The 26,500-nt window shown below is 35.4% G+C and overlaps 1 protein-coding gene across 1 annotated transcript; it reads right to left on the bottom strand.

The window, feature by feature from the left end:
- Positions 1 to 1,530: 1,530 nt before the first annotated feature.
- Positions 1,531 to 25,962, bottom strand: LOC105347315 (calcineurin-binding protein cabin-1). Its single transcript, XM_066085500.1, has 41 exons — positions 25,834 to 25,962; positions 25,595 to 25,681; positions 25,394 to 25,504; positions 24,762 to 24,899; positions 24,206 to 24,307; positions 22,459 to 22,537; positions 22,012 to 22,141; positions 21,844 to 21,892; positions 20,821 to 20,921; positions 20,545 to 20,611; positions 19,869 to 20,424; positions 19,399 to 19,526; positions 19,081 to 19,163; positions 18,637 to 18,722; positions 18,146 to 18,374; positions 17,976 to 18,015; positions 17,731 to 17,807; positions 17,349 to 17,476; positions 14,933 to 15,003; positions 12,899 to 12,989; positions 12,648 to 12,787; positions 12,349 to 12,435; positions 12,061 to 12,185; positions 11,656 to 11,826; positions 10,352 to 10,468; positions 9,875 to 10,169; positions 9,419 to 9,473; positions 9,055 to 9,136; positions 8,852 to 8,914; positions 8,634 to 8,745; positions 8,338 to 8,505; positions 7,599 to 7,820; positions 7,235 to 7,336; positions 6,920 to 7,068; positions 5,817 to 6,586; positions 5,052 to 5,533; positions 4,285 to 4,395; positions 3,910 to 4,073; positions 3,404 to 3,644; positions 3,206 to 3,286; positions 1,531 to 3,069 (listed from the first exon to the last, which is right to left on the bottom strand). Exons 1-41 carry the CDS (start codon positions 25,834 to 25,836, stop codon positions 1,669 to 1,671), a joined length of 7,494 nt encoding a protein of 2,497 aa, XP_065941572.1. The 5' UTR covers positions 25,837 to 25,962; the 3' UTR covers positions 1,531 to 1,668.
- Between the last annotated feature and the right edge of the window lie 538 nt (positions 25,963 to 26,500).

Genomic DNA, 26,500 nt, shown 5'->3' with positions numbered 1-26,500 from the left:
TAGAGAAGAAGATTTTCTAAGATTTAATACATTTTTACAAATTGGCCATATTGGCCCCACCCTAGAGCCTGAACCCCTGACCCTGGGGTCATGAATTTCACAATTTAGGTAGAGGGCTTAATGGATATCATAATCATGCATTTAGTATTTAACAAATATATATGAGAGTAGAGAAGAAGATTTTCTAAGATTTAATACATTTTTACTACATGGCCATATTGGCCCCACCCTAAAGCCTGAACCCCTGACCGACGGGTCATGAATTTCACAATTTTGGTAGAGGGCCTCATGGACATCATAACCATGCATTCAGTTTTTTCCTCACTTGTGTGGAAGTAGAGAAGAAGATTTTTGAAAATTTGGCTTTTTTTGCATATTTGGCACCGCCCGTGGCACCCCAGGGGTGGTAGAGCCATAAATTTCACAATTTAGATTCTTCTTACCATAGAGATGCTTCACACCAAAAATGGTAACGATTGGCCTGGTAGTTTTCAAGAAGAAGTTAAAAATGTAAAATTGTTAACGCACGACGCACGACGCACGACGACGGACGAAGACCAATTGCAATAGGTCACCTGAGTGACTCAGGTGACCTAAAAAGGCTATTCACCTCTGTTACCTCTTGTCACCAATAGAATATAGCTGTAACCATTGTAACCACATAAAATAAGACCCCCTGCTAAACAGAAAAAGGCTTGTCACCTCTGTTACCTCTTGTCACCAATAGAATATAGCTGTAACCATTGTAACCACATAAAATAAGACCCCCAGCTAAACAGAAAAAGGCTCGTCACCTCTGTTACCTTTTGTCACCAATAGAATATAGCTGTAACCATTGTTACTGGATGAAATTAAACCATCCAGCGGAAAGAAAATAATCAGTTTTGTATTATGTTACTTTTGTCACCAGAAAACAGTGCCTTGTTACTGGTTACAAATGAAATGGGGTAAAAGTCAGGACTAATTTCTGGCCATATCTAATATTTTGACTCCCACCCCTATCCGCGTATTGTAGGTCACAGCTGATCACTTTCCTCGCACACCTTGTAAAATTCAAATATTCCACCTTGTAAAATTCAAATATTCCAAACCGGTCCCTCTCGCACACATCAAAATTAATGTTCACCACAAAGAGTGTTAGGAACAAAAGGATTCCTTTTCTGCTGCTATAAACAATTTTCTGCACTTTGAAGCAGATTATAAAAATACTAGAAACAGAAGATACTGTGGATATCCTCAATTTGTAAAATATAGTCAATATTTGATATCATTAATATCTACCTTCTATATTGTTAGAAACATAAGATTCTACCATATGCTCTGATTTCAAGATATCAAAATACATCTAATTTTGCTATTCAAATGTAGACTGAAACAATTTAATGGATTCATTCAAATTAAGGAAAATGATGTCAATGATCAAAAATATTTCTGTGTGTAAAATTTCAAAGGTGTGCATAACATGTTACCTTTCTTTTATGTCAATTCTTATTAGTACTCCCAACTACTGGTAAATGAATAAATCTAAACAATCTTTGATAACTACTTTATTTCTTTGCAATTTGAATTATCACTGATGTTCACATCTTTCCATAATTTCAAAGATATAAATCATGTAGATGATATCTTTCTCTCTCTTTCTCTCTCTCTCTCCATTTTATATACAATTCAGTCATCTTCCACCATTAGTTCATCTTCAAATGAGATATTTTCTGGGTTAGCTACATAGACACTGCTCTGACTGTCAGAGTCTGTCACAAATAAACCTGTTGATGGGTCCAGTAATGGCAAGTCCTTGCTATCAGCCAAATCATCCTTTCCAAATTCTTTCTGTGGATCCGTCTTTGAATCATTTTCATTACTCCCAGTATTCAAATTTGCTACACTTGCACTTTTTTCTGTCTTAACATTAGACGTAATTAAAGCACTACTTCCCTGATCTTTTGGATTTTCAGTTATTCTAGCATTGTCCTTTGATGTTTGTTGCTGATTTTCTTGTTTAGTTGCAACAGATGGCTTGGATAAAGGTGTAACATCCATTGCTTCAGATTCATCATCAGATGACAGAATTTCAATTACCTCCTCCACCACATATGGCCTTTTCTTTGGATGACTCAAATGAAGAGATGGCTTGGATGATCCTTGACTAGACCTTTGGGTAGAAGGTTTCGACACTACTAGAGAAGGGACAGAAGTTGACATCAATGTTCTAGGGATAGACTCTTTAGGAGAGAGCTTCGATTCCCTCATGCCTAACCCTGGGGGAGAGGTCTTAAACACATGTGGGTTAGGTACTGGTGGCAAAGACCCTGCGGGAGATTGCTTTGATAACCCTTGGCTTGGCAGTGAGGAGGAAGGCTTCAAAACACCCTCACTTGATACTGGAGAAGAATTCGCTGATATCTCTAGGCTTGGCTTTGGAGGCGTAGATTTTGATAAGCCAGGACTGAGTCCAGAACAAGAGAGATTGTCCGGAAAAGTGGGAGTGACAGGACTAACCAGTGGAATCGCTGGCTCATCAACCACACTCTCACTTTTGGCAGGCAACTCCATCTTTGGTTTTTTGGTTTTATTTATGCCCTCCTCAATTAAGGAGGAGATAAATGAAATGGCAGATATTCCAGGGGTTGTTTCTTTCACATTCAATGCCCCAGTACTGGATTTGCTTTGCTCACCAGTTAAGCTTTTTAATGCTTGAGAATCCTCCTTCTGTGGAGGCTTTTCACTTAATTCTGGGATATTCCTGTGCACCATAGATAACTTTGTCAACTGCACAACAGGCTTTTGAAGTTTTGGTACCAATGTGGAGGCAACCTGAGGCAACTTGACTGGTGACTGAGGTAGCTGTGATTTAGTAGGTGATGCTTGTAATGAGGGGAGAGGAGACTGCGGAGATTTTCCCTGAAGGCTGGTCAATGAAATGCTCTGTGGTAGTTTCACTGGTGACTGGGGTACTTTCACTGGTGACTGGGGTACTCCCGAGGGTCTAAAGAGATTGCTCAGTGAGCGGTCAGGAGAGAAGAAGGAGGAATCTGATTGGCTGGTGTCTGCACTAGACCGGACAGCACCCTATATCAAAATACCGTACATTAGAAATCATGCTTGTCCTTTCATTTAAGTATATGTCACTCATAATCAAACTGCAACACTCTTTTTTAACTACTGTGACGGAAAGTATTTATCATTATTATTTCACTGTTCTTACCTGTCTTTGTGGAGCATTCTGTTGGTGGTAAAGCTGACAGAACTTGAGAGCTTGATCAAGCAACGGTTTGTCAGATAATACCTACAGACAACAAAGAATGTTTAAACATTTTGATCAATACAAGACAGCTTGTTTTTTTCTCAAATAAATGGAATAGTTTAATTCAGATTTGATTCATTAAGTGAGGTAAAGACTAACCTCTTCCTTCATGACAGCTTTGAATGTGGCCGCCAATAGATTACTGACACGTGGTCCCACTGTTGACTTCATTTTAGAAATACAGTAGTTGTAACTCTTGTATGTCTCCATCAATAGTTTAATGGCCTTTTCTCTGTCTTGCATTTCTCGGATGTCTGGTAGTCGGTTCTTTATGGCGCTTAGACAGTAGTCTAATGCCAGTCGGGAATAATGCAGTCGTTCAGCATCTCTTAAATATTTCCTGGAAAATTTTATACAATCATGCTTTAGAAATTTCAATAAAATATTTATGAAGATTCTGTTCATTCAGCATCCAAAATCAAGAATTGAGAAATTTGAAAAATCCTACTTTATTTGGAAACATTAAATTCAATTTTATTCAGTTCTATATTAATTTTTTTAAGTCTATACATGTACTAAATAAAACTTTCATGTAAATGCTTTAATGCTAAGAGGTAGAGAACAAATAAAGGTGTTTCGAGTTTTTATGTATACTAATGTCTTACTTTTCAGCATCAGGGGTCTTATTCAGCTGTAGATGCAGATGGTGTAACATTGGAACATCCTTTTGTTCCGACAAAATTTTCAGAAGAAGGAGAACAGCTCTATTCAGATGAGTAGCAAAGCTTCCTGCCCTCTCCACCTCACTTATAGGCAGCCTCCATGTTCCCTGTTGAAAGATCATTTTAAAGTTTACATTATATTACTTCGTACATGTGTACATGTTATATATATTCCTTCATGTACTCAGTACGAATTTGTACTGCAGCATGTACATGTATAATCAACCCAAGTTTTCAGAATTCCTTCACTGTTTGCTCATGCAGAAGCTAAGCAGAATCATTGAAACAAAAGGATTCTTTGACATATTAATTGCCCACCTGGAAGAAGTTGGCTGACTTCCTCTCACTAAAAAGGCCCTGTGCTGGCATGTAGCTAAGTGACTGCCACTGAGGATTTCCCAACAGGAGATCTCTTGCATACTGCAAATTCTGTGGTGTATAAAGTCACAAATATCTATTTTTTTCAATATAAAATACCTGTTAAGTTACATGTATATTGTAGCAAATCTAAACACAAAAGTTTATGTTTCGTTTTGGTTTTTTGGTTTTGACATTGACATTATCATGTATCACTGATCTGGCTTTTGTCACATAGAACCATTTTAACAAGACCTTGGACTTTCTGTAGGATTTAACTTTCTTTTTCTTGCGTCAAAACAAGTTAAATATGACGTTGGTTTCAAGTGAAATATACACAGATTGAATACTCTTAGCTCAAAAGCCAGACAAATCTTGTTTATTTCAAAGAGCCATAGCCGATTGGCCAGCCATGAAATAGACAGGCCTAAATCACAATGCTGTTTGACAAAACTACCCAAAGTCCAAGCTCCTATTCAAATGGTTCTAAATGTTCCACAACATATTAATAGAGCACAGTAACAGTATATACCAATCAGTCTCTCAAAAACAAATAATATGTTCATTGTATATGACTTATCTTTAATTCAAAACAACAATGGTAGAAAGTTGATGTTGCTTTAAGGTCATGTTGCATGAATGAATTTCTAAAAAAAATAACACAGAACAAGTCAATGGTTTATTTCACTTCAAGTTCAGATAAATCCTTCATAACTCTATTTTCATACCTTATGGTAAGGCGAGTAGAAGTACACATAGGCCAGTCTGTAGGTGGACTTGTAGTGGGTGGGGAACCGGGACAGGCACAGGTGTAGTGCTGCCATACACTTCTCTATCAGGTCCTTACGGAGAGCTGCCCCTTCCAGTTTAGGTTTGTTCTCAGTCTGGACTGGCTTGCTGGGTTGACTTGTCTGTCCACCTCCCTCCTGAGTGTTTGCTGTGTCTGCATCCCCTCCCCCTCCTGTTTGTGTAACTGCTGGGTTATCAGCTGTGAACTCTTTTTTAATATTTCCATCAGCATTTGAATTATTGCAGGGCTCTTCATTATTCCCTAGCTCTGTGGTTTGATTATTGGGAATGGTATGTGCTGATTTTGGTAGTTCTTTTTCAGCATGACCTAGCTTAATATTGACAGGACTAGAACTTTCCTGGAATTTTTCTGTTATTTCTGTACTTTTGGATATTGCAGTCAGTTGCTTGTTTTCATTATCTACAAAGTTTTATAGATTTTATTTTAAAAACTTTGATATACTGCAATCAGATGTAACTCTAAGGCTAACAAACTCTAAAAATCCAAACTGTTTACAAGGAGACTTAACAAAATAATATTGAACTGGTACGTGTAATTCCTGATTATTCTCATGCAAAAATTGATACAGTAATCAAGTCTTCTCATATATACATGGTTAGAGATTGGTAAATTCATACATCAAACGATGGTACTTGAAAACATTCTTATATATGCAAGCTATGTAAATTGTAGGAATATTTACCTTTCACATCTGACACAGGGTCCGGTTTGGATATCTGTATGTTAGCACTTGATTCTTCAGCCACATTTGTGACCTCTGGGTTGTCTCGTGCTTTACTGACAATCATCTTCTGCAATACACCATCATTCTCTGTTTTATCTTTCAACAAAGCTTCATTTGTATTCTTCACAGTAGGTTCCATTTCTATAATCTGTTCAGTGCACGAAGATGGAACTTCCAGCCGTGCAACATCAGAGTCTTTGGAATCTCCCTTATGTGTAGTATCTGGTACGAAAAACTTAGGTTGTGATTTAGGATCAAAAGGTTCTGGAGATGAAAATATTTCAATTACTTCTGCATCTTTTTTTAACTCAGGTTCCGCACAACTGGGGTCCCCTGAAGGTATAAAACCATAAGATTTCTGCTTGGATAAAGCATCAGTAGACTTGCTCTCTGGTTCTAGTTCCTCAGCTGCCAATTCCAGCATTTTTGGAGTCTCAGATGATGGCTTAATTAAATTGGATGAAAATAAACTGTCATCTGTTTCCATGGTTTCTATAGCGTCCTGTGAAGATTCTGACTGCTCAGCGCTGGGGAAATACATGCTACTGTCTCGGCTGTTTGCCGAGTCCTCCATCTTTTCGTCCAGGCTGTCAGCAGAGTCGGCGTTAGCTGGATTATCTGTGACATTTTCCATCATGTTTGTGATTTCATTGACCTTGGAGTAGGTGTGGTCTTGTTGGTTGGTTGTAGTTTTATCAGATTTTGGATCACTATGGTCTATAGACACACTAGAGAAATAAAATCAACACAGTCAAGCAAAATATCTTCTATTCACCCAGCAACATAATACAGCTAGGTTATAACCAAAACAAGCCTATAACATCTTTGAATCTTATACTTTCAACAAAAGCAGCAATGCTGCCTGGTTGTCAACATTAACAATGTACTTTGTATATCAAAAAAGGTGAAAAACATTTGCGCTTGCCAGTACATCTATATATAAAATTTACAACACACAAAAAATCCTACAAAAATTATGTTCAAAAGCTGTTTTATACATCATACAAAATAGTATGGACAGGGAAGAAAATCATCATAAATGCTTCACAAATTATACTAACTTCCCAGACTCCTCGTCTTTTTTCTCACATCCCTTGGCAAACGGAGAATTGGCTGCTTGTTCTATGTACTCAGCATAGTCATGGTACTCTTCTGAGTGATCTCCCTTTAACAACAACTTCAAGATGGAAACGTGGAGGCGATAAAACATCTGTAAAGTACAGAAGATAGAGTCATTCTAAGATATTGTTTATGTAACATTTTCTTGAAAAAGTAATTTTATGACAAACCATGAAAACTGGCATTCTTTTAGTTCCACAGGATATACATGTACACTAAATTATGAATAGATCTACATCATAGAGTAGATTACTTGCCTCAAGAGCCTCCACTGCCAACCTTGGTGAAGTGTGAGCTGTGTATGCATAAGTAATCTTCTTAGGATAAGTGGCATTCTCCTCATGTAGGGCGGCCAAAGCCTGAATCATACATGCATAAGAATTACATCTTAATTCAATTTTAGTTACCGGGTACAATAAATCATTATAAATGTTACATTACATATATATTATCTGTGTATAGTCCAGCCTTTTAAATTCAATTTTAACAAGTCCTAGAGAAAAATGTTGATGTACATGTTTGGAAATAATTAAAGGAACTGCAGCAGAGACTTCCATCTCCCTCTGAGATATCAGTGTTCAATTTGTACAAAGTTATTAAAAACTGAAAATAACAAGAGACCTGTCTATAAAAGTTGAGATATTCCTTGGGTGCCTTATGCATCTTCTCCAGACACTTGCCCATCATGTAGTCGGTGAGCCACTCCTCGCTCTCTTCGTCCACACACTGCGAGGCACTCTTGTAACACATGTAGGCCAGCTCCAACATCTCCAGCCTGAAACCCACCGCCACCTGCCTCAGTTCTGTAGGGAGGTAGTCCTCATCACACTCCTGCTTCTTCTCCTGGATCACAGATTACATGTATATCATATCAGTTTTAATGTTAACAACAGTTAAAATAGTTAATACAGGTATAAGTTTAAAAAAAAAATTATATTCAACTTCACATCTATGCAGTGTATTACATAATCGATACCAGTAAATGTACATGTATATTTCTTTGCAATACAAGGATACTGTAAATGTAGCACACATGTATTTAGTATATATTATGTATGGCAGAAACTGTTTTTCAAGAGGTTAGTGTGGATATGAATTTGATTTCTGATTCTATATATTTGATTTGCATGACACTTAGGGATGAACTTGATTTAAAGGCAGCTGTTTTCTGCCAAAAATTCTAAAATGAAAACATTTCCAAATGTAATACCTTTTAAAACAGTTTCTCTGAATCAGACATCATTCACATATTAATGCCTGCTTCATTTCGTATTCTAAGTACAGCAATAATTACCCCAATTCTATGCTTCATCCTTCAATGGGAGAACTACATAGAATATTTGTTACCACTGTTACCTACCTCGTGGAAGTGGAGTTGCCTGGAGGAGTGGGTGTGCAGTTGGTAGGACAGTGATCCGTACTCCATCCACAGTTTGCCGTACGCATCCTCTATATCCACAGATCTCTCAAAACAGCGAAGGGCAGCACGAGAACGCTTCTGGAGTGACACATCCAACTTTAAGTCGGTCTGAAAAGGGGAGAATTCCTAATGATAATCTTAATTCTCACAGCAACATACAAATACTTTCTCTTAAAGAAACAAAGAGAAGATATATAAAAATATTAAAAGAACTGCTTCCACGTAGAACCACTTACAGAATTGAGTTTCTGCTCCAGTTGATACATCCTTGCCAGAGCCAAGCCTGCCCAAGAGTCAAGTCGTAGTGGGTTTACACATATATCATACATGTAGAACTTGATGGCTTTCCTAAAACAAAATATGATAAAATCAAAGTTTGTGTCATACAGGAAGAAAGAAAACTTGATGTCCAAAACCACTGCATACAAACTGTACATGTATAGTGTATACTTACGGATGCTCATTGTTCTTGAAATAATAATCAGCCAGTAAGTAGTAAATTTCCTGTGTTATAGATCTGAAAAAAACATAAAAAATCAATTCATATACATGTAAACTATTCCTCAAGAATAGAGTATCAAAGTAACTACAAAGTCTAAGAAAACATTATCTTATCATTCAAAGCTTAAGTATAGTCAAGTATAAAAGGACACTTACAAGAACTCCAGCCCCTTCTCTGTGGATGGAACAACATTGCTATTGCCATCAATGTAATCCTGAACTTTGTCAAGTCTGCTGGCTAAAACACAATAAAAATTGAAATGTAGTATACTGTATAGGTTCTAGAAGCATCTGTGTATACATCAGAATTCCTAAAATATTTAGAACAAATCATTCTTCTTGTTATTTTAGTCAAAGAACACATTTTCCCCATATCTTTTGGTATTGATACAAAAAATTAGGTATTTAAATTTTTTTTTTTTAATTTCTGTCTTTTTTTTTTAAATATTACTTCCTAAATGTGTGCAAAACTGACTTGTAAAATACATATAAAGATGTGTTGTTTGAAATATTTCCTCACCTGGTTTTTCTTTCTCAGGTATGAGTTGTATAATTCTCCTTAACAAAGACTCTAGCTGCAAGAAAAAAACACAGAATAAAAATATACCGTACTTAAGTTTAAAAATACAATTTAAATTCCATCCTTCTTCAAAACTTTTACCTTGTGAAATAGCCACTTATAAAGTAAACAGGGAATTGAACATGAACATTTAAACACCTTGGACGTTTGGTTGGACATAACTTTTTATTTCTTGCATCAAAACAAATTAAAATGTTGATTTCGAGTGAAATATGCATAGATCTCGTAATTTTTGCTCAAAAGCCCGACAAATGTTGTTGATTTCAAAGAGCCATAGCTGAGTGGCCAGCAATGAAATAGACAGGCCTATGTCACATTGCTGTTTGAAACAACTATACCTAAAGTCCAATCCCTTCTTAAAATGGTTCTAAGACATAAGGAAGCATGGTTACTAACCTCAGCAGAAACTGTGTCAGTCTTAAAGCTGTCAAACTCGGGTAAATTTTTGGGCTTGAAGTACTCAAACATCTTAATGGCCTGCTGCAGGGTGAGGGAGATTGGTGGACAGTTGTGGTCAGCCAGGTGTTTGGCCCTGCCCTTCTTATTGGGGTGTCCATAGAGACAGTAAACACACTGCTCATACATCTGTCTCAGGTCATCTGTGTACTTCAATGGCTCCGTCATCTTCCGCTGGAGGACATCCATGAAAAATATCAGGAATTTTCCGTTGGACTTGGTGCACCATGAATGGCTAAAAGGGACAGAAAATAACAATCTTTTAGTTAAATTTTATCTCATATGCAGAGTCCTCAATATCAAAAAGAGAGGCTATTAATTTGTTTAACAAGCTTCTTAAGGATGACACAAATGTAAGCTGCTTTCCTTACTACAGTTTTAATACATGTTCATCTGATGAAACAACAATATTTTTACCTTCCTAAGTAGTCATGGGAAACGTTGAGCAGCATTAAGGATGAATGCATGCTGTCACTGATGTTCTGGGCTGATAACTCTTGCTCCTTTTGCAGATCAAAGAATTCTTTTTCTTCACTATAGGAAAATAAGTATGTTGTACATGTATGAAACTACGTATACATGTAAATAAAATATTGTGTGGTCAAGATACTAACAAGTGAAAAGCTGTCAATGTGACAGCAAACCGGGTTTTCTTTTATGTGAACTGTATCCATAATCCATGTCAACCCATATCCAGTGAAATGGTGTACCTTATATGCAGTATTTTGCCATAAAATGACTAAGTTCAAAAGCTGGTATTTTTTTCAAAATTTATCAGAAATCAAAATCGTAGCAATATGCACACCCCTGATATATGTACAATTGATCTGCAAAAGAACAACTTCCTATCTTGAAAACTGTAGGAGGAGTTACCCGTACAATGAGGGTACCCTATATGCAATATTTTGCCAAAAAATGACTAAGTTCAAAAGCTGGTATTTTTTTTTTTTTTTTATAAATTATCAGAAATCAAAATCCTAGCAATATGCACACCTCTGACATATGTACAATTGATCTGCAAAAGAACCACTTCCTACCTTGAAAACTGTAGGAGGAGTTACCCGTACAATGAGGGTACCCTATATGCAATATTTTGCCAAAAAATGACTAAGTTAAAAAGCTGGTATTTTTTTCATAAATTATCAGAAATCAAAATCCTAGCAATATGCACACCTCTGATATATGTACAATTGATCTGCAAAAGAACAACTTCCTATCTTGAAAACTGTAGGAGAGGTTATCCGTACAATGAGGGTACCCTTTTGGCAGCCGCCTGCCCGCCATTTTCACCATTTTAATAACCGGATTTTTCCTTCGGAAAACCCGGTTAAAAATTGGATAAAATTTGTTTAGATGGTTCAACAACAACAACAACAACATTCACATGTACTTTAAACATTAACTTTGTAGTTTTGTTTCTCCTTTAAGTAAATGATAGGAAACTACCCATTAGGCAACATTTTGCCCCTCTGTCTCATATACCAGGTAATCATTGTTGGCTGTAACCCCACTCAAAATTTTTATATCATTTCAATGCTGTAATTTTAAATGGCTGTAATTTCATATACCATATGTATTTTACAAAACAAAAACCATAAAAGCAGTTAACAAGTTAAATGGGCTCATTGAAATGATTTCACTGTGTCTTTTTTAAGCATGTAAGGTACATGTACATGTAGTTACAAAACTGAATAGGGAGTTCTATACACATGTACAATTACCATTGGATGACAGAGTAGAGAATCATCCACGGCAGCACACTTCCGATCGGCATGTCAGTGGCCTTTTCTGGTACAGACATCATGATGTCAATCACTGCCATCAGGTCAGAGGTCAAACGCATCTTTCTGGGTCCACTCAGATCTTTTAAACTTTCTGGCTTCTCCAAGTTCCTATTTCAAAAATAGATTTGCAATTCTTAAAAAACCATACAAGGATGCAACAAGATTTTTAATTTGTCTTTGTTTGCTTACTTTTATATTATGCGTCTACAGTAATCTGTAAATTTTTTCTGTTCTAAGAAACTTTATTTTGTACCAGTTTTCATTTCTACAAACAACAAACACTATTGACAAATCATGATGTCGGAATTCAAAGGTATTCACAAGTACTATCATATTTCTTACGTCAGAAGTAATGACCAAATCTGATTTAGAACATTTGACCATTCGTCCTTGTGAGGGCTAGTGGTAGCTTTCTTGTATCCCTGGAAGGCCTCATGGAATGCTATTTCACCCCAATGCATGGACCTCTACAGAAAACAAATGAAGTAAAAAGTATCAACAAATTGATAGCTGTTGGTTGCGCTTAGTGCTATGTAAACAAAAGTACTCCTTGTAGTGCTATTTTCAATTACAAAAGACTAAAATAAGACGGGCATTTATCAACCCATATTGATTGAAAATATACTGTACCTTCACATCTCCCATTTTAACCAAACAATCGTGCAACAAACACAGCTGTTCAATTCTTGCCGGTACAATGGAATCTGATTCTTTCCTCTGGAAATAGAAAATTATACAATCAAATAAAAATATCATTGTTTTGGTGTTCATGCAGTAGTAATTACCAGTACAAAGAAACAATCATAATATGCTTGTAAGAAATTGACAATTTTTTTTCCCATTTCATGCATTTTTTCAACTTACAGAGCTAAATAAACAGGAACGTCAAAACTCTTCAGTTCTTTTAGAATTAAACAAAATCTACCCACCATAGGTTTTTGACTTGGATGAGTGACAGCTTTCAGGAGGAGCTCCACCACCTGATCATATTCTTTGGCATCATACAACTTCTGCATTTCATCCATGCACTGGCTCCTCTCTAGAGAATTTTGATGTCTTTCTATGCTCTCTGTAAGGTAAATCAAAATAGTTAAGAAACATGGATGTTTAACTCTTTTTTAATTAACCAAAAACTGTCACAATAGTTAGCTTTCTCAGATATCAAAAATTCTATAATTACCAATTGAAATCCAGTTGTCACTCTGACAGTTCTTGAGAAGAATCTCATGGACGTTTTCATCTTCAATTCTCCACTTCAAAAACTCCTTTGCCTAAACAGATGGAAATAAGAACAATCAGCAAAGAAAAAACCCCACACATCTCACAAGAGTGAAGAAACCAAACTTGAACCAGCCTGCATCTACTGTTTGATTATAAAATGACAAGCAGATTGTATGCTTACTAAGGACTATATATGATAAGGGCTTAAAATAGCTCCCTAAAATAAACATCATCATTTTACAATCATTCTCTGTTTTCTTAGTACAGATATGTATGTGATGTGTTTACATAATATTGAGTTTTTCCTTCCGTAAACATAGAGCGTGCATTCTTGAACAAACTAGAGGTACTGTGAGCAAGCTCACAATTGATACCCCCCGCTAAGAAACATTTAATATTTTAACATTTTGAATTAATGGTATACTAAACCGGATTTCCAAAAAAAAATTTTCCACAAATTTTTTTTTTCCTAAAAATAATTCATCGGGGCAGGCCATTTTCAGAGAGACGGGGATGAGAGTCTAAAAATAGTTTTATGTGGCCTGAGACAGGCAAGCTTTGTGTCAAATTTTAGCTTCTAATATTTCCATTAATACAAGACATGACACAGACAATATTTTGCATTTTTGAAACAATGACCTTGAACTTCCTCAATTGACCTTGGGTCAAGGTCCTGACACACCCTTAGATCATAAGCAATCTCTGTGTGAAGTAAAAACTTCCAATGTTTCCCCATAAGAAAGATGTAGACCGGACACGAATTTTGCATTTTTTCTGCCAATGACCTTGGGTCAAGGTCATGACACAGCCTTAGGTCATAAGCAATCTTTGTGTGAAGTAAGAACATTTAATGCCTCTCCATTAGGAAGATATGGACTGGACACGAATTTTGCACTTTTTTCTGCCAGTGACCTTGACCTTGCCCAAACGACCTTGGGTCAAGGTCATGACACACCCTTAGGTCATAAGCAATCATTGTCTGAAGTAAAAACTTCCAATGTTTCCCCATAAGAAAGATATAGACCGGACACAAATTTTGCATTTTTTCTGCCAGTGACCTTGAACTTGCCCAAATGACCTTGGGTCAAGGTCATGACACACCCTTAGGTCATAAGCAATCTTTGTGTGAAGTAAGAACTTCCAATGTTTTTCCGTAAGAAAGATATGGACCGGACACGAATTTTGCATTTTTTCTGCCAGTGACCTTGACCTTGTCCAAATGACCTTGGGTCAAGATCATGACACACCCTTAGGTCATAAGCAATCTTTGTGTGAGGTAAGAACTTCCAATGTTTCTCCATAAGAAAGATATGGGCCGGACACGATTGCACAGACAGACAGACGGACAGACGGACGGACAGACGGACAAGGTGATTCCTATATACCCCCCCAAACTTTGTTTGCAGGGGGTATAATAAAATATTTTTATCAGAGATGTATCTAGCCAAGACTGATAAGTGACAAAAAAAATTTTCTTGTTCAAGCATGCGCTCTCTATTTCCCATTCGTAAATAGATAAGAAAAATGTCAATTTTTGGCTGATTTTGATTGAATTATAGAAATGGCGTCACTTCTGACGTCATATACTGCCAGTGAGTGCAAATAAATCAAATAAATAGATGAAAAATATATTTTATATCAACTCTTCTAAAAAATTAGTTAATATTTTATTTTACCCGAAACACTTAAAAAATGGCGAATTATGGGGGCCAAATTGAACTCTTATCATATATAGTTCTTTGATGAAAATCTTTAGTTTCCTTAACCAAAAACTAGAACTGTTTAAGTAGGAATTGTACCCAAAAGGCCTCTTTGTATAAGTAATTATCATAAATACTCCCTATATTTCTATCTATTACATATACATGTTCCTAATATAACTCAAGAAGATTCTTTGCAATTTGATGATGTACTTATATGTTAATGATTTTTGTTCCCAATGTTGTAACATAATATTGCCATGAAAAGAATATAAACAATACTGTGACATTACCTTGTGGAAACTGCATGAAGCATATTGAATCTCTCCCTGAAGAAGACACAGCCTAGCCTGCAGCCAGAAAGCTGTAGAGAACAGTTATAACACTGAACAATCAAGTTACTAGTTACAGCAGCCAACACAGAGCGAAAAACAATCTTTAAGCAAGTCCTTAAAAATGGCTTAAAGGTGGCGTAAAGGTGGCTTAAAGGATATACAATCTTTAAGCCACCTTTAAGTCGCCTTTAAGCTGAGCTTATAGGTCCTTAATGTCCAAACTTCTTTAAGTCACCTTTAAGCCATCTTTAAGTCACCTTTAAGCATCTTTAAGTGGCATTTGCGCTTCCTTTAAGTTGTCTTAAAGCCATCTTTAAGTTCCCTTTAAGGTAAAGTTTGATCAAGCTGAACAATAAAAACATATATTAAATGCAAAAGCTCTTTTATAGGGATGGGAGGGGAGGATCAGAGTGATAATATAATTTCCAAGGAAGGGGGGGGGGGGGTGTTCTAGGCGGTTTTAATTGTCGCTCCATTAAACACAGATCGCTATCATCAACACCGCTCCGATGGACACAGATTGTCGTTATAAAATTCTTTTTTGGTTTCAAAATTATTGTAGGGGTGAGCGCAGTCTCTGTATCTTAATCTGTGTATGAAACTAAATAAAGTATGTTTGTTTCCTATTATAAATTAATTGGTCAAAATATTACTGCTTTGTTTGTCTAGACATAGTTTTGTTCGTTTGTGTATATCTAATTAGAGTCTATTGTTTGTCCAACTTAAGAAAACCCCTAGAACTAACACAGAATATACAAGATATACACAACAGGTGTGTCGTGTTTCTAAAGGGTTTCTAAAGGCGTTGAAATCTTAAAAGTATGTACGCGTATACGATAAGTCTAGTGAATAAAAGTTTATTTACATTTGTAATTCATTTTCAAAGTATTATTTCCTAACTCTGGGTTTTAAAAATGTTACGTCTACAAATTAAAGATACATGTATGTAAGAGTTAAATCTTAAGGCTAATTAATTAATGTACCGGTGATGATAAATAGAGGTTAATTATTTTAATATATGTATAAGGGTAAATATGTCACATACCCAGCCTGGTACATCATACAATTGTATGTTCAAGTAAATGTATACATCATTTGCAATTGCCACATGTAGTAAATACGTCACCGCCCAGTAATTGGTAATATTGTTTGTTATGGAATTGATAGTCTAAAAAATATTTACCGGTAAACATACTGGAACGGAGCCGTGATCATGAAAATCGGGAAATTGTGTATAACTAATACCCTGATAGTTTCAATGCATTTACTAAAAAGAAATGATTTCATTCTCTTTCTTGCATTTTTATAGAAAGTATATCTACTCGGTTTAAATTTATTAACAAAGAAGGCCTACTAGTGAGCCTAACGGTTTCCATTTAGGTATAATATATTTTTTTTTTCCACTGAAGACCAAGTTCCGTATTTATTTCTAAATACATGCATGCATGTAATTTATAAATTAGATATAACTGATTGTTACAAACTGAATGGTTTTTGGATATAAAAACCACAAAAGATTTGTAAGTGACTGTGGCGCAGAGGAAGCGAGGTGATGCTGGTAAACCAAGAGTCCCGGGTTCAATTCTCGCCTTGGGCATTGTCATTATTATTATTTTTTTTTTTTCTAGAACAAAAACCGTTTTTAATACCTTTTCTATCATAAAGTTTATACATTTTGTTGGTAAATTAAGCACAATATTGAATTAAAAATTTTTTAATGGCTTAAAGGTGGCTTAAAGGTGGCTTAAAGGTAGCTTAAAGGTGGCTTAAAGAAGTTTGGACATTAAGGACCTATAAGTTGTCCTTAAAGGTGGCTTAAAGATAGTCTTTAAGCTGCCTTTAAGCCATCTTTACGCTTTAAGCCACCTTTAAGCAACACATATAGCTTAAAGGTGACTTAAAGATCGTCTTTAAGCTACCTTTAAGCACCTTTAAGCAATCTTTAAGGAGGACTTAAAGATGGTCATTCATCCTGTGCAAAGAGCTGTGGAGAACAGTTATAACACTGAACAATCAAGTTACTAGTTACAGGCACTTATTACAAACAGCAAGCTATTAAAATAACTAATGCATGAACAAATTCAACATTATTGTATCTTCAATAAATTTTAAATGATTCTGGATCATTATTATAAATACTTTAGATTTCCTTTAAAGATGATTCTAACAATTCAACATCTTTATTAGCCTATTATATAAATTTTTCAGTTCATTCATTAACAAATATCACAGATGTAGATCATATTCATCTTTTATGTAAACTTGTAAAATCATCAATAAAATGATTTTGCCTACCACACACAATCCTCTCTATAAGACCACATGTAACACTTTAATAACAATAAGCTTAACACTCTGTCAGATGGAGACGTACCCCGTACACAGTGCTGTAGCCATAGTGAGCCCAGGACCTGGGACTGTCCCTGTAACCCAAACACATAGTCCATGTCCTCTTCCCAGGACCCAGGCATCTCCGAGGGCACCGCTGAACCGGGACTCTTCCTACAGAACAAAATATAACACTTACAAAGCAAGATCCAGACAAACACTGGAACAGAGAGGAAACAATAACCTGGACAACAAGAGTTGTACATGTATAAACGTTTAATAAACTTCATTAACATGTTTTAACAATATTGATAATACATGTATCATATCAAGTGAATCTTTTTATATACAGTTTCCTTTTGTGCTTTCAATATTTGGTTTATAATATACAAATAAATGTATTAGAAGTGGTAGAGTGAGAGAGTTACCCTTTGGGAGATGCCCCACTTTTGAGGTGTTTAGTCAGCCATTGATCAAACTGTAACTCTAGCCTCAACAACAGCATCTACAAAACATGGTCAGTTTATATTTATAAACAAAAACAAAATAAAGGAAATCCCATCAAAAATTACATTTACTATTAAAATGCAAACGGATACATTGTAATAGATATATGGTCTTAAAATTATGACCAACATAAATTTTGTCTAAAAAGTTATCAAAGATAATTTACCTTTCCAAATGATCGAATATCTTCATCTGGTTCATCTTTGCTATTAATTGAAAAAAAAAATAAAAATGTTGCAATGCAGGTGTTTAAATGGAAATTTTCATCATGATAGTAAGACTCTCTGTAATAAAATTACACACACTTCTTGAGTTGCTCCACTAAACAAATCTAACCTGAGAAGACAAGGCAGGTCCACGTGTTTCCTCCACCTTGTGTACACCTTGACGTACACGGAGGCCAGCTCCTGGGGCCAGGACAGCTCGGCCCGGTCACACAGGGACTCCATGAAGTGTAGCATCAGCATCAACACACCACCATTCTTCTGTTCCCTCTGAAGGAACTCTTGCACATCACTGGCTTCTGTTTCTGACAAGGACTTTGCTTTTAAAGCAGTACTATTTTCTGTAATGTTTAAAAAAATCCTTATAAAGTATCATCAACTACAGCTATGAACAACATTCAAATGGTGTTTCTGTTATAAAGTGGCTTCTACAAAATATACATGTATATGTATCAAATGATACACTACAAAGAAAAGAAAATGGTCAGGTTACATAGTGTCTTTCAAATTTTGATTCTGATAGGTAAGAACTTGCACATGTGACATTCTGACTATAACATTTGTATTGCCAGTAATGATCATATATTTGCTGTGGTTGATTACCTATTGTGTTAATTTTGGAGAAGACAGACTCTTCGTTCTCCGATACAAGATCCAGAGTATCCATTTCTTCTTCATCAGCTCCTGGTCTAAATGTATAAACACTTTTTTATAGCTAACCTGTTTTCACAAATGCAATCCTAAAATACTCGGTAAATCTACACAATTATAACAAAAAAACAGAGGAAAGTTTATCCTCCATTAAGTTTTAATAATTAAAAGGTTTTCCAGTCCTACTCATCAAGAAACAGTGAAAAAATACTCAAAAAAATTATCCTACGTTAGACACAAATTACAAGCAAAATAACTGACAGCCAATCTTTATTCTTTGTGTGAAATCATAAGTACATGTACATGTACCGGTAAATACATGTACTCAAGAGCATAAATATATTTACTTGTACCAATGACATTTTTAATCCTCATCAATCAAAATGAAAAATTTACCGAAGAGTGGAAGGTATGAAAGTCTCCAAAATTTCTCTAAAGTTGACTCGCTCCTCCTCTCTTCTAGTGAAAGTGTTTCTCACCTGAAAGGCCAACAAAGATGCAAATAAGGTACATCTGTCAATGAACAAGAAAACAAGATGTGCCTATTCTGGAACATATCATTGTCATGTTAAACATTTGAAAATCATACAATTTTTTGATGATGAATTTTAAAAAAGTATCGAAATACATGAACATCTCAACATACATTAACTTACATGAACATGTCACATCTGGAATGAAATATAACATATTCACTTTTTGACTGTTACTTACCCTAGCTGATCGCCTCTTCTCATAAAATGGGCTATCAAAGTTGGATGACCGTTTCCTCTTCTGTCCTTTGTTCTTGCCCTCTGTGTCACTCGTTTCTGACCCAGGATTGTCTTGTAATGCAGAAGTCACTGAAATATAAACAAGGTATATTTACATCAACAAATCTTTGTTATCAACGCAATTTTAAAAAAATGGTGTAGGCAACACTAATTAACAAATAAAGAATGTACAAAAATGGAAATCTTAGTCCCCTTCATTTTTAACTTTATTGTCAGTAGGTGAATTCTTCAAACATTAGCTTGTTCCCCTTTAATTGGAATTTTGTACAAATGTGACAAGGTTTTAACAACACTGGATGAAGTTAAGATGTATGAAGTATAATGAAGATATGTCTAGAATTATAATTATAATGCTCCAAAACAATCTAAAATGGATCAATTTTTTATTACTTATCCTTCACTAATTGTTACCTGATATGGGAATGGAGGACAGAGGCGTACAGGAATTGAACACATCTGGAGTGGAAGGAGCGCTGGTTGGAGGTGACAGGAGGACCCCTGGGTCCTCAGTAACCATAGCGGAGGAGCAGGGAGGGGTCGACTCTTGACCCACAGTACTTCTACTGTAAATCACATTTTCACAAGAAGACACAGAAGTCACTACAGTTATTTCACTAGAAGTGGGAATGGTGACAGTGCTAGAGATGATAACAGCATCTGTTATACCAGTGTTACTCAAAGAGGTCACATTTGTTTCCGACTTAATTGATGGAGTTTCGTCAACCTCCATTGCTTCAGAGGGCACAATTTCCACATTGTCCTCTATGGACTTTGATGCTTCCTCTTTATTTTCTGATGATTGTGGTGGTGCGTTCTCTTCAGGTGGTTGTTGTGGTGTTGGTTGTGGTGGCACCTCAGAGGAAGATGAGGTGTCTCCTTGTTGATTCTGTTTCTCTTTCATTTGGATTTCAGTTTTTTTGTCCTGATCTTCAGCATAATCACTTAGATCCACACGTATACCCATACTCTGTTAAACAAGAACATAAGTAAAGTGTTATTAGAGGAGGAGGAGGAGACAATGACAATAAGGATGACTGTCTGAATGTAACACTATGGGATTACTTGAAAAGAAATACATATGTACTACCATGGGTGGGTTGGATTTCTTTATAGTATTGTATAAGGCAATCAAACTTTCACCAACAGCAATCCACCTACAAATATAAATAAATGAAGTTTCATCAATTCAGCACTTTATTTTTGTCACATTTGGAATTCCATTAGTAAATAAATGTTTACAATAATGACAAACTAATAGCAAATAATATACATGTATAAAAGTTTTGAACAAAAAGATTTACTGAATAGCAATGCATTTTCAAAATTCAAACAAATTATATGCTAGGTTAAATAAGTTACTTACGTGTATGATTTAATAGGGACTGGAAGCTTATTAGGTTTCATTGGTGGGGTTCTGGCTAGTTCTTTTCGTTTCTGTCTCATAGTCATAGCTTCATCTATAAACTGTATGCAAAAAATATTTTGTGACTGCTATAGAAAAATGAAATTCAATCAACATGTATTACAATACATCTATATGTATCTTAGCTGCAGGTCTGTAGCTCCTGGTCAGAAAAAATTTGGATGGACGACCTGGGAGCTACAGTGCCTCCCATAGTAAAAAACTGCAATTTACGGTGCACAAAAAATTGCGCTAGTTTTGGACTGATTAACCCTATTTCTGAACATATTCTGTGGAAAAAATTAGTATCATTAAATTCTTCATTTAACTAACTGCAGATATCGGTACTTTACTTGCCCCAAACGTTCTCTTAAACACACTTGCGACCTCGGAAATTGAAGTATGTTAAATTCACGTCAAGCTCAAGAGTCACCATTTTTAAATGTAAACAAACTGCACCACTTCACTTAAGAGGCTGGTGATGGAGTTTAAAAGAATATCAGAGGCAAGTAAATTGATGATGTATGTAGTAAAATGTCTGAATAATTTTTTTGAATCAAATATTTGTATAAAAAGTGTTTGGAAATAAGGTTAATCAGTCCAAAACTAGAGCAATTTTTTGTGCGTCGTAAATTGCAGTTTTTAACTATGAGAGGCACTGAAGCTGCCAGGTTGTCTATTCGATTTTTTTCAGACCGGGAGCTACAGACCTGCAGCTATATGTATAAATACACTCCATCAAACATGGTTACCACAAGGTACTACATTGGGCTGTTTATTCGATTTAGCGCTTTTGGCGGAATGCGGCGTCCACTTAATCAAGTACATCGCTAAATGCCATGCACATATGTATAAGAATAGTCACATTCAGGAATACGCTAATTCAAATCCACGCCAACTTGTTCACAAACTAAATTCCGCCAAATATCGTACACACCAAACATAATACGTTTACAGTAACTAAACCTTGATACAAAGTATTACCTCGTCTATATCTTCTTGGTCAACTTTCTCTGTATTAATTAGTGGATTACTGAAGTAAAAATAAAACCCACGTCAGACAAACAGCATCAATCTTTTCTGTGCCTTTACATAATTTTAAATTCAAATACAATTCAAGAAATTATTTCATATTGACAAAATTCTTCCTACCAGTCTTTGAACATTTCTTTTGTATAATCTCTCAGAGATGGTTGTTCCTTGAATATCTGATTCCTGAAAACAATTCCTTTCAGGTACAGGTAATCCTTCTTCAGACCTTTAGATATGTAGTACAGGCAATCTGAAATTTTCAGAATTTACAATAAGAGTTATTCCTATATTGTAAACATTGATGATATTTCTACTTTCATTTCATTTTCACAGAGACTGCTTCAATTACTCATTTTTTCTGCCGCAACTTCTAATCTTTTTAATGTGTTTTGTATTAATGTAAAATGTAATGTATAATGTAAACTAGTCTTCTTTTATCATGTAATTTTGACTTATTCTGTAAAGTGCTTTAGAGTTTTATTAAAGATAAAGCACTAAATAAATGTTATTATTATTATTGTATGATTAGCCTCTATCATTTGGCGTATCTTTCTGCCAAATACCTACACCAGTAATCATTGATGGTGTACAGAACGGTGATGATGTTGTCCAGGCATGGCCAGTGGTTGGGATTACACTGCAGGCCCTGTGAACAAAATCATTGCAAGAATGTGACTTCTGCAACTGCATGTGGTCATAAACATTTTTTTTATCATTAAATCATTTTATGGAGCAAAATTCTTCATTGAAGTCTTCTCATTTCAATAAAAGTATCAATTACTGGTATTTAATTATCATATACAGGGTTGGAAATAAGAGCCCGCCCGACCGCCCGAGACGGTCTGTTTCTTAGGCGGGCGGGGGCGAAACTTCAAAAGACAGCCCGGCGGTCGGGCTAATTTTAATAGCCAGTTCCTAATTTAAAACCGACAATTTCTATTTTAAGTTATTTACCTCATTCACAAAAAGTACAGACAATGTCGGTTGTTAGGTTTCTTTGAGAATTAGGTAAGCTCTACAAGTTATAATCTATTCGCTCATTGGTCTGAATGATTATTATAGCCAACCAGTATTCGCAATACAATTTTGTTCGGCACTATTGCAATAGAAGCAACATGCTAGATGATGCGCAAGTTTTTGAGTTTGTTGATTCCCAAAAAGCGTTCCTTGATTGACGCTAAGGGGAAAAAAAGTATACAACCAAAACAAAAGACGCCGATGTACAGTTGAAACACATGGGAAGCTCTATTGTAAACAATGTCGAGGGTGAATAGGTTGTACACCACTATTATATTTTACTATATATTCTGACCAAAATTACGCATATTTAGATGTGGGTAGTTGATTTTAAATCTCCCTTTACAACTTTTAAAACAATAATTCATAAACGATTTAGTAGCAAATAAACACAAAGACACAAGTTTACTCGGAGACATCAAAGTTACTCATGTGGTTGAAAATCAAGTACAAGCATTTTCATCCCCTGTGCAAGTAATTGGCATAAGAATATCAAGTTACCTCGTATTTTTACAAAAGCGGAAAAAATATGCGTTTTAACCGTTTTTATCTCATTGAAAATAGAGCCCTGTCACTGGCAGAAAACCCCTCAAAACAAACGAGAAATCTGGAATTATTTTGCTTTGACCATGATATTTTGAACCTACAGAAAAATAGTGTTGTGAGACCAAAACACAATTAGAAGTTAAAAGGAGTGCATCTGACCGTATAAATAAATTTTTATCACATTTATTTACAGTTGTTTTAATTTAATCCCTTTCAATATTTGATATCATATTATTGTCAATCTTTGAAATTGTTTAGAAAGTTCATGATCATGACATTGTTAGCCGGCTTCTAAAAGAGGGTTTATAATTATATAGTACATGTAGATAAATAGTTTAATATTTTTAAGCATGTCATACTTAATAATAAGCATTCTTTGGGTTATGTTTAGATATGGTTTCAAATACTTGTAAAAGTTAAAGATTTCGAGGGGCCTGTGTTACAGATGTAAATATTAAGCTTTATGTATAGTTCATTCATTATAATGAACTTTTTTATCAGGACTGGCAGATTTTGGGCAGGGCTGGTAACTTTTTAAAGTAGCCAGCCCTGTGGCTGGCTGCTATTTTTGGTGAATTTCCAACCCTGTCATATAGCAGTGTTTAGTCTTTAAAAGATGTCTTTGCATCTTTATCTTATTCTCACTTATTTTCATCTGTAATAAATATACACAACAAAATTTTTTTATGGATGGCAACTATTTATATAAATTGTCATTTTTTACAATCGCTTTATAATTGATGTACTCTACCTGTTCAAACCCCAATCTAGCAAGTTGGTAATTGTGTAGTTTCAGGGCTATAGTTCCTATCTTATACCAAACTGTGGTCTCAGATTCATCCACTTTCACAGCCTAAACATTTAAACAATTTACAAACAAGATTAAGAATTGCTTGAAGTTCAACAATAGAAAATTTATAACATACTTCTATCAAAGAGTCAGATGTTATTCTCTTTTAACTTCTGAAAATCACTGGATCATACTGCCTAACAACTGTAAAGTCTCTGACAAGACCCAGACCACTCATGCAAATAAATGTCTGTTTTAAGATTTACAAACCTTACTTCATAAATACCATATTTCTGGGTTTTATCATGTGTCACAAAATTTCCGAAAATGTAAAAAATCTGTTCCATTTTTAATTTGCATCAGTCATTTTTTGCAATTTAAACAGTTTCTTATAGAAAATGAAACAGGATATAAATTCTGCATATTCAATTATTTGCGATTTAAAAAAAGAGATCGAGAGAAAAGCGAAAATTAGATCATCGTGAAGCACATAAACCAATCAAATTGATTTGTATACCTCTATGTACCACTCCATGGCCTCTTCGTGATCTCCCTTTTGTAAGGACATTGTAGCCAGGTTTTTGTATATAGAGTACAGGAGCTGCAATCCTGGGTGAACGATTCCCACTGTCTCTGTCTCAACAAGTTTGGCTGCCTGATAAACACAATGAAATATACAAGAATTTCAAAAGATAATTGATTACCTTTTTAAGTCTAATATTTTGTCAACAATAATAAAGAGAAAATTTAAAATAAACAAATCTATGCATAATTTTGTCTCTAGATTTAACTTTGCTTAGTATTGTAAAGGGATGGGGAAATAATGACAAACCAGAAAAGACTTTGAACCCAATTCCCTTGATTCTCTAGTCAGGTGCTCTACCCACATAGCTATCTGGCTCCAGTATTCAAACAGGTCTGACCATCACATTCTTTTAGAATCTAAATTAGATTACTTACATCCCAAGTTCTTTCCCTTGGCAGGAGTTTCAGGAATTGGCATGGCGCCAAATGTACCAGTAAAGGAGAAATAATGATGGACCAAACCAAAAGTTAGAACCTGGCAATGATTTTCTAGTGAGGTGCTCTACCCACTGAGTTATCTGGTGTTGGTATAGAACCAGTCTGACCGTCACAACAATAGAATACCTCTCTGATAAATCCATGACTGAGAAGCTGTTCAAATGCCTCTTCAGCCTTTTGGATATCTTGTCGCTGTAGTCCAAGGGCCTTGTTATACAAGGTATATGCCTCCGATTCCTGAAAATGAAATTGGTACAGTGGTGTAAACAGTTTATCTGCGAGCTCGTCGAATCCCATGACTTTCTTAATTTGAATGTTGATACAAACCTCAGCTTCCCTTGTTCCAACAGTCTTGGCCCTGAAATCATCGCCATCAACCTCACTGCTGCTGTCATTCAAGGCAGCTATCCGAATCTGAACATAAAATGTGTATTATTATCAGTTCCAAGTTTGTTCTGTTCTTTTTTCAGTTTTAGAAAAGTGTTTGTTTGCTGATGCCTTTCAACATTTAAAAACAATCTGTGATTTCAGTCAATGAACTTGTATGACAGTTATATATGTCTTACCATTTTTAATCATGCATCATCTGCATTTAACTGCGTAATCACAGTAATGCACATTCCGCGGCATCCTTTGTAAAACTGTAAACTGGTTTCTGTAATGTTGGCGCTGGTAACCAGTTTATTGGAGTGCCTAAAATCCAAGTCGTATTCACATGAGCGTTCCGACTATCCACTTATGTTACTTTACTGACATTCCACAAACAACTCAAATGAATGTACTACAATATATTAATCAGAATAAAGTGCACTAATTATATCCCTGATTTAATATTGGAAAAGAAACAATGATCGTAAACAAAGCAAAGTTTGAAAACATGTTAATTTTTTTAAGAAGTATTTAATCTGATTACCTTTTTCCAATGCATATATATTCCTGATAGCAAGTTAACCGTGAAGTAGTAGATGCTATATGTTATCTATAATACATTTATACCAGCTAAAGTGTCTGAAATGTACAGTATCGATCAGTGTGTTACAGAGATGTAGAAATTTTTATATAACATGGATGTTGTGGCCGCATTGCATGAAAACACGGGATCATCCTTGAATATTTGCAATGTGTTTCCATTGATAATGTAGATCAAAATAGGCAAAGCCTCCAAAGTATAAAGATAATAAGACAAAATTCAACGAGTGTTATCATACTTTTTCTTTACCCAACATAAATTAA

Source organism: Magallana gigas, chromosome 5 (genome assembly GCF_963853765.1).
Source record: "Magallana gigas chromosome 5, xbMagGiga1.1, whole genome shotgun sequence".
Taxonomy (NCBI): domain Eukaryota; kingdom Metazoa; phylum Mollusca; class Bivalvia; order Ostreida; family Ostreidae; genus Magallana; species Magallana gigas.
Note: the sequence above shows the minus strand (reverse complement) of the source record. Positions and strands in the feature narration are given on the sequence as shown.

Bases quoted from the DNA above. Each gene is read 5' to 3' on its own strand.
- LOC105347315 (XM_066085500.1), bottom strand. The intron at 8,915-9,054 runs GTAAGTGTCCTT...TGTTTTTTTCAG, and splicing joins GAGAAGGGGCTGGAGTTCTT to ATCTATAACACAGGAAATTT. The intron at 4,396-5,051 runs GTATGAAAATAG...TATACACCACAG, and splicing joins TCTACTCGCCTTACCATAAG to AATTTGCAGTATGCAAGAGA.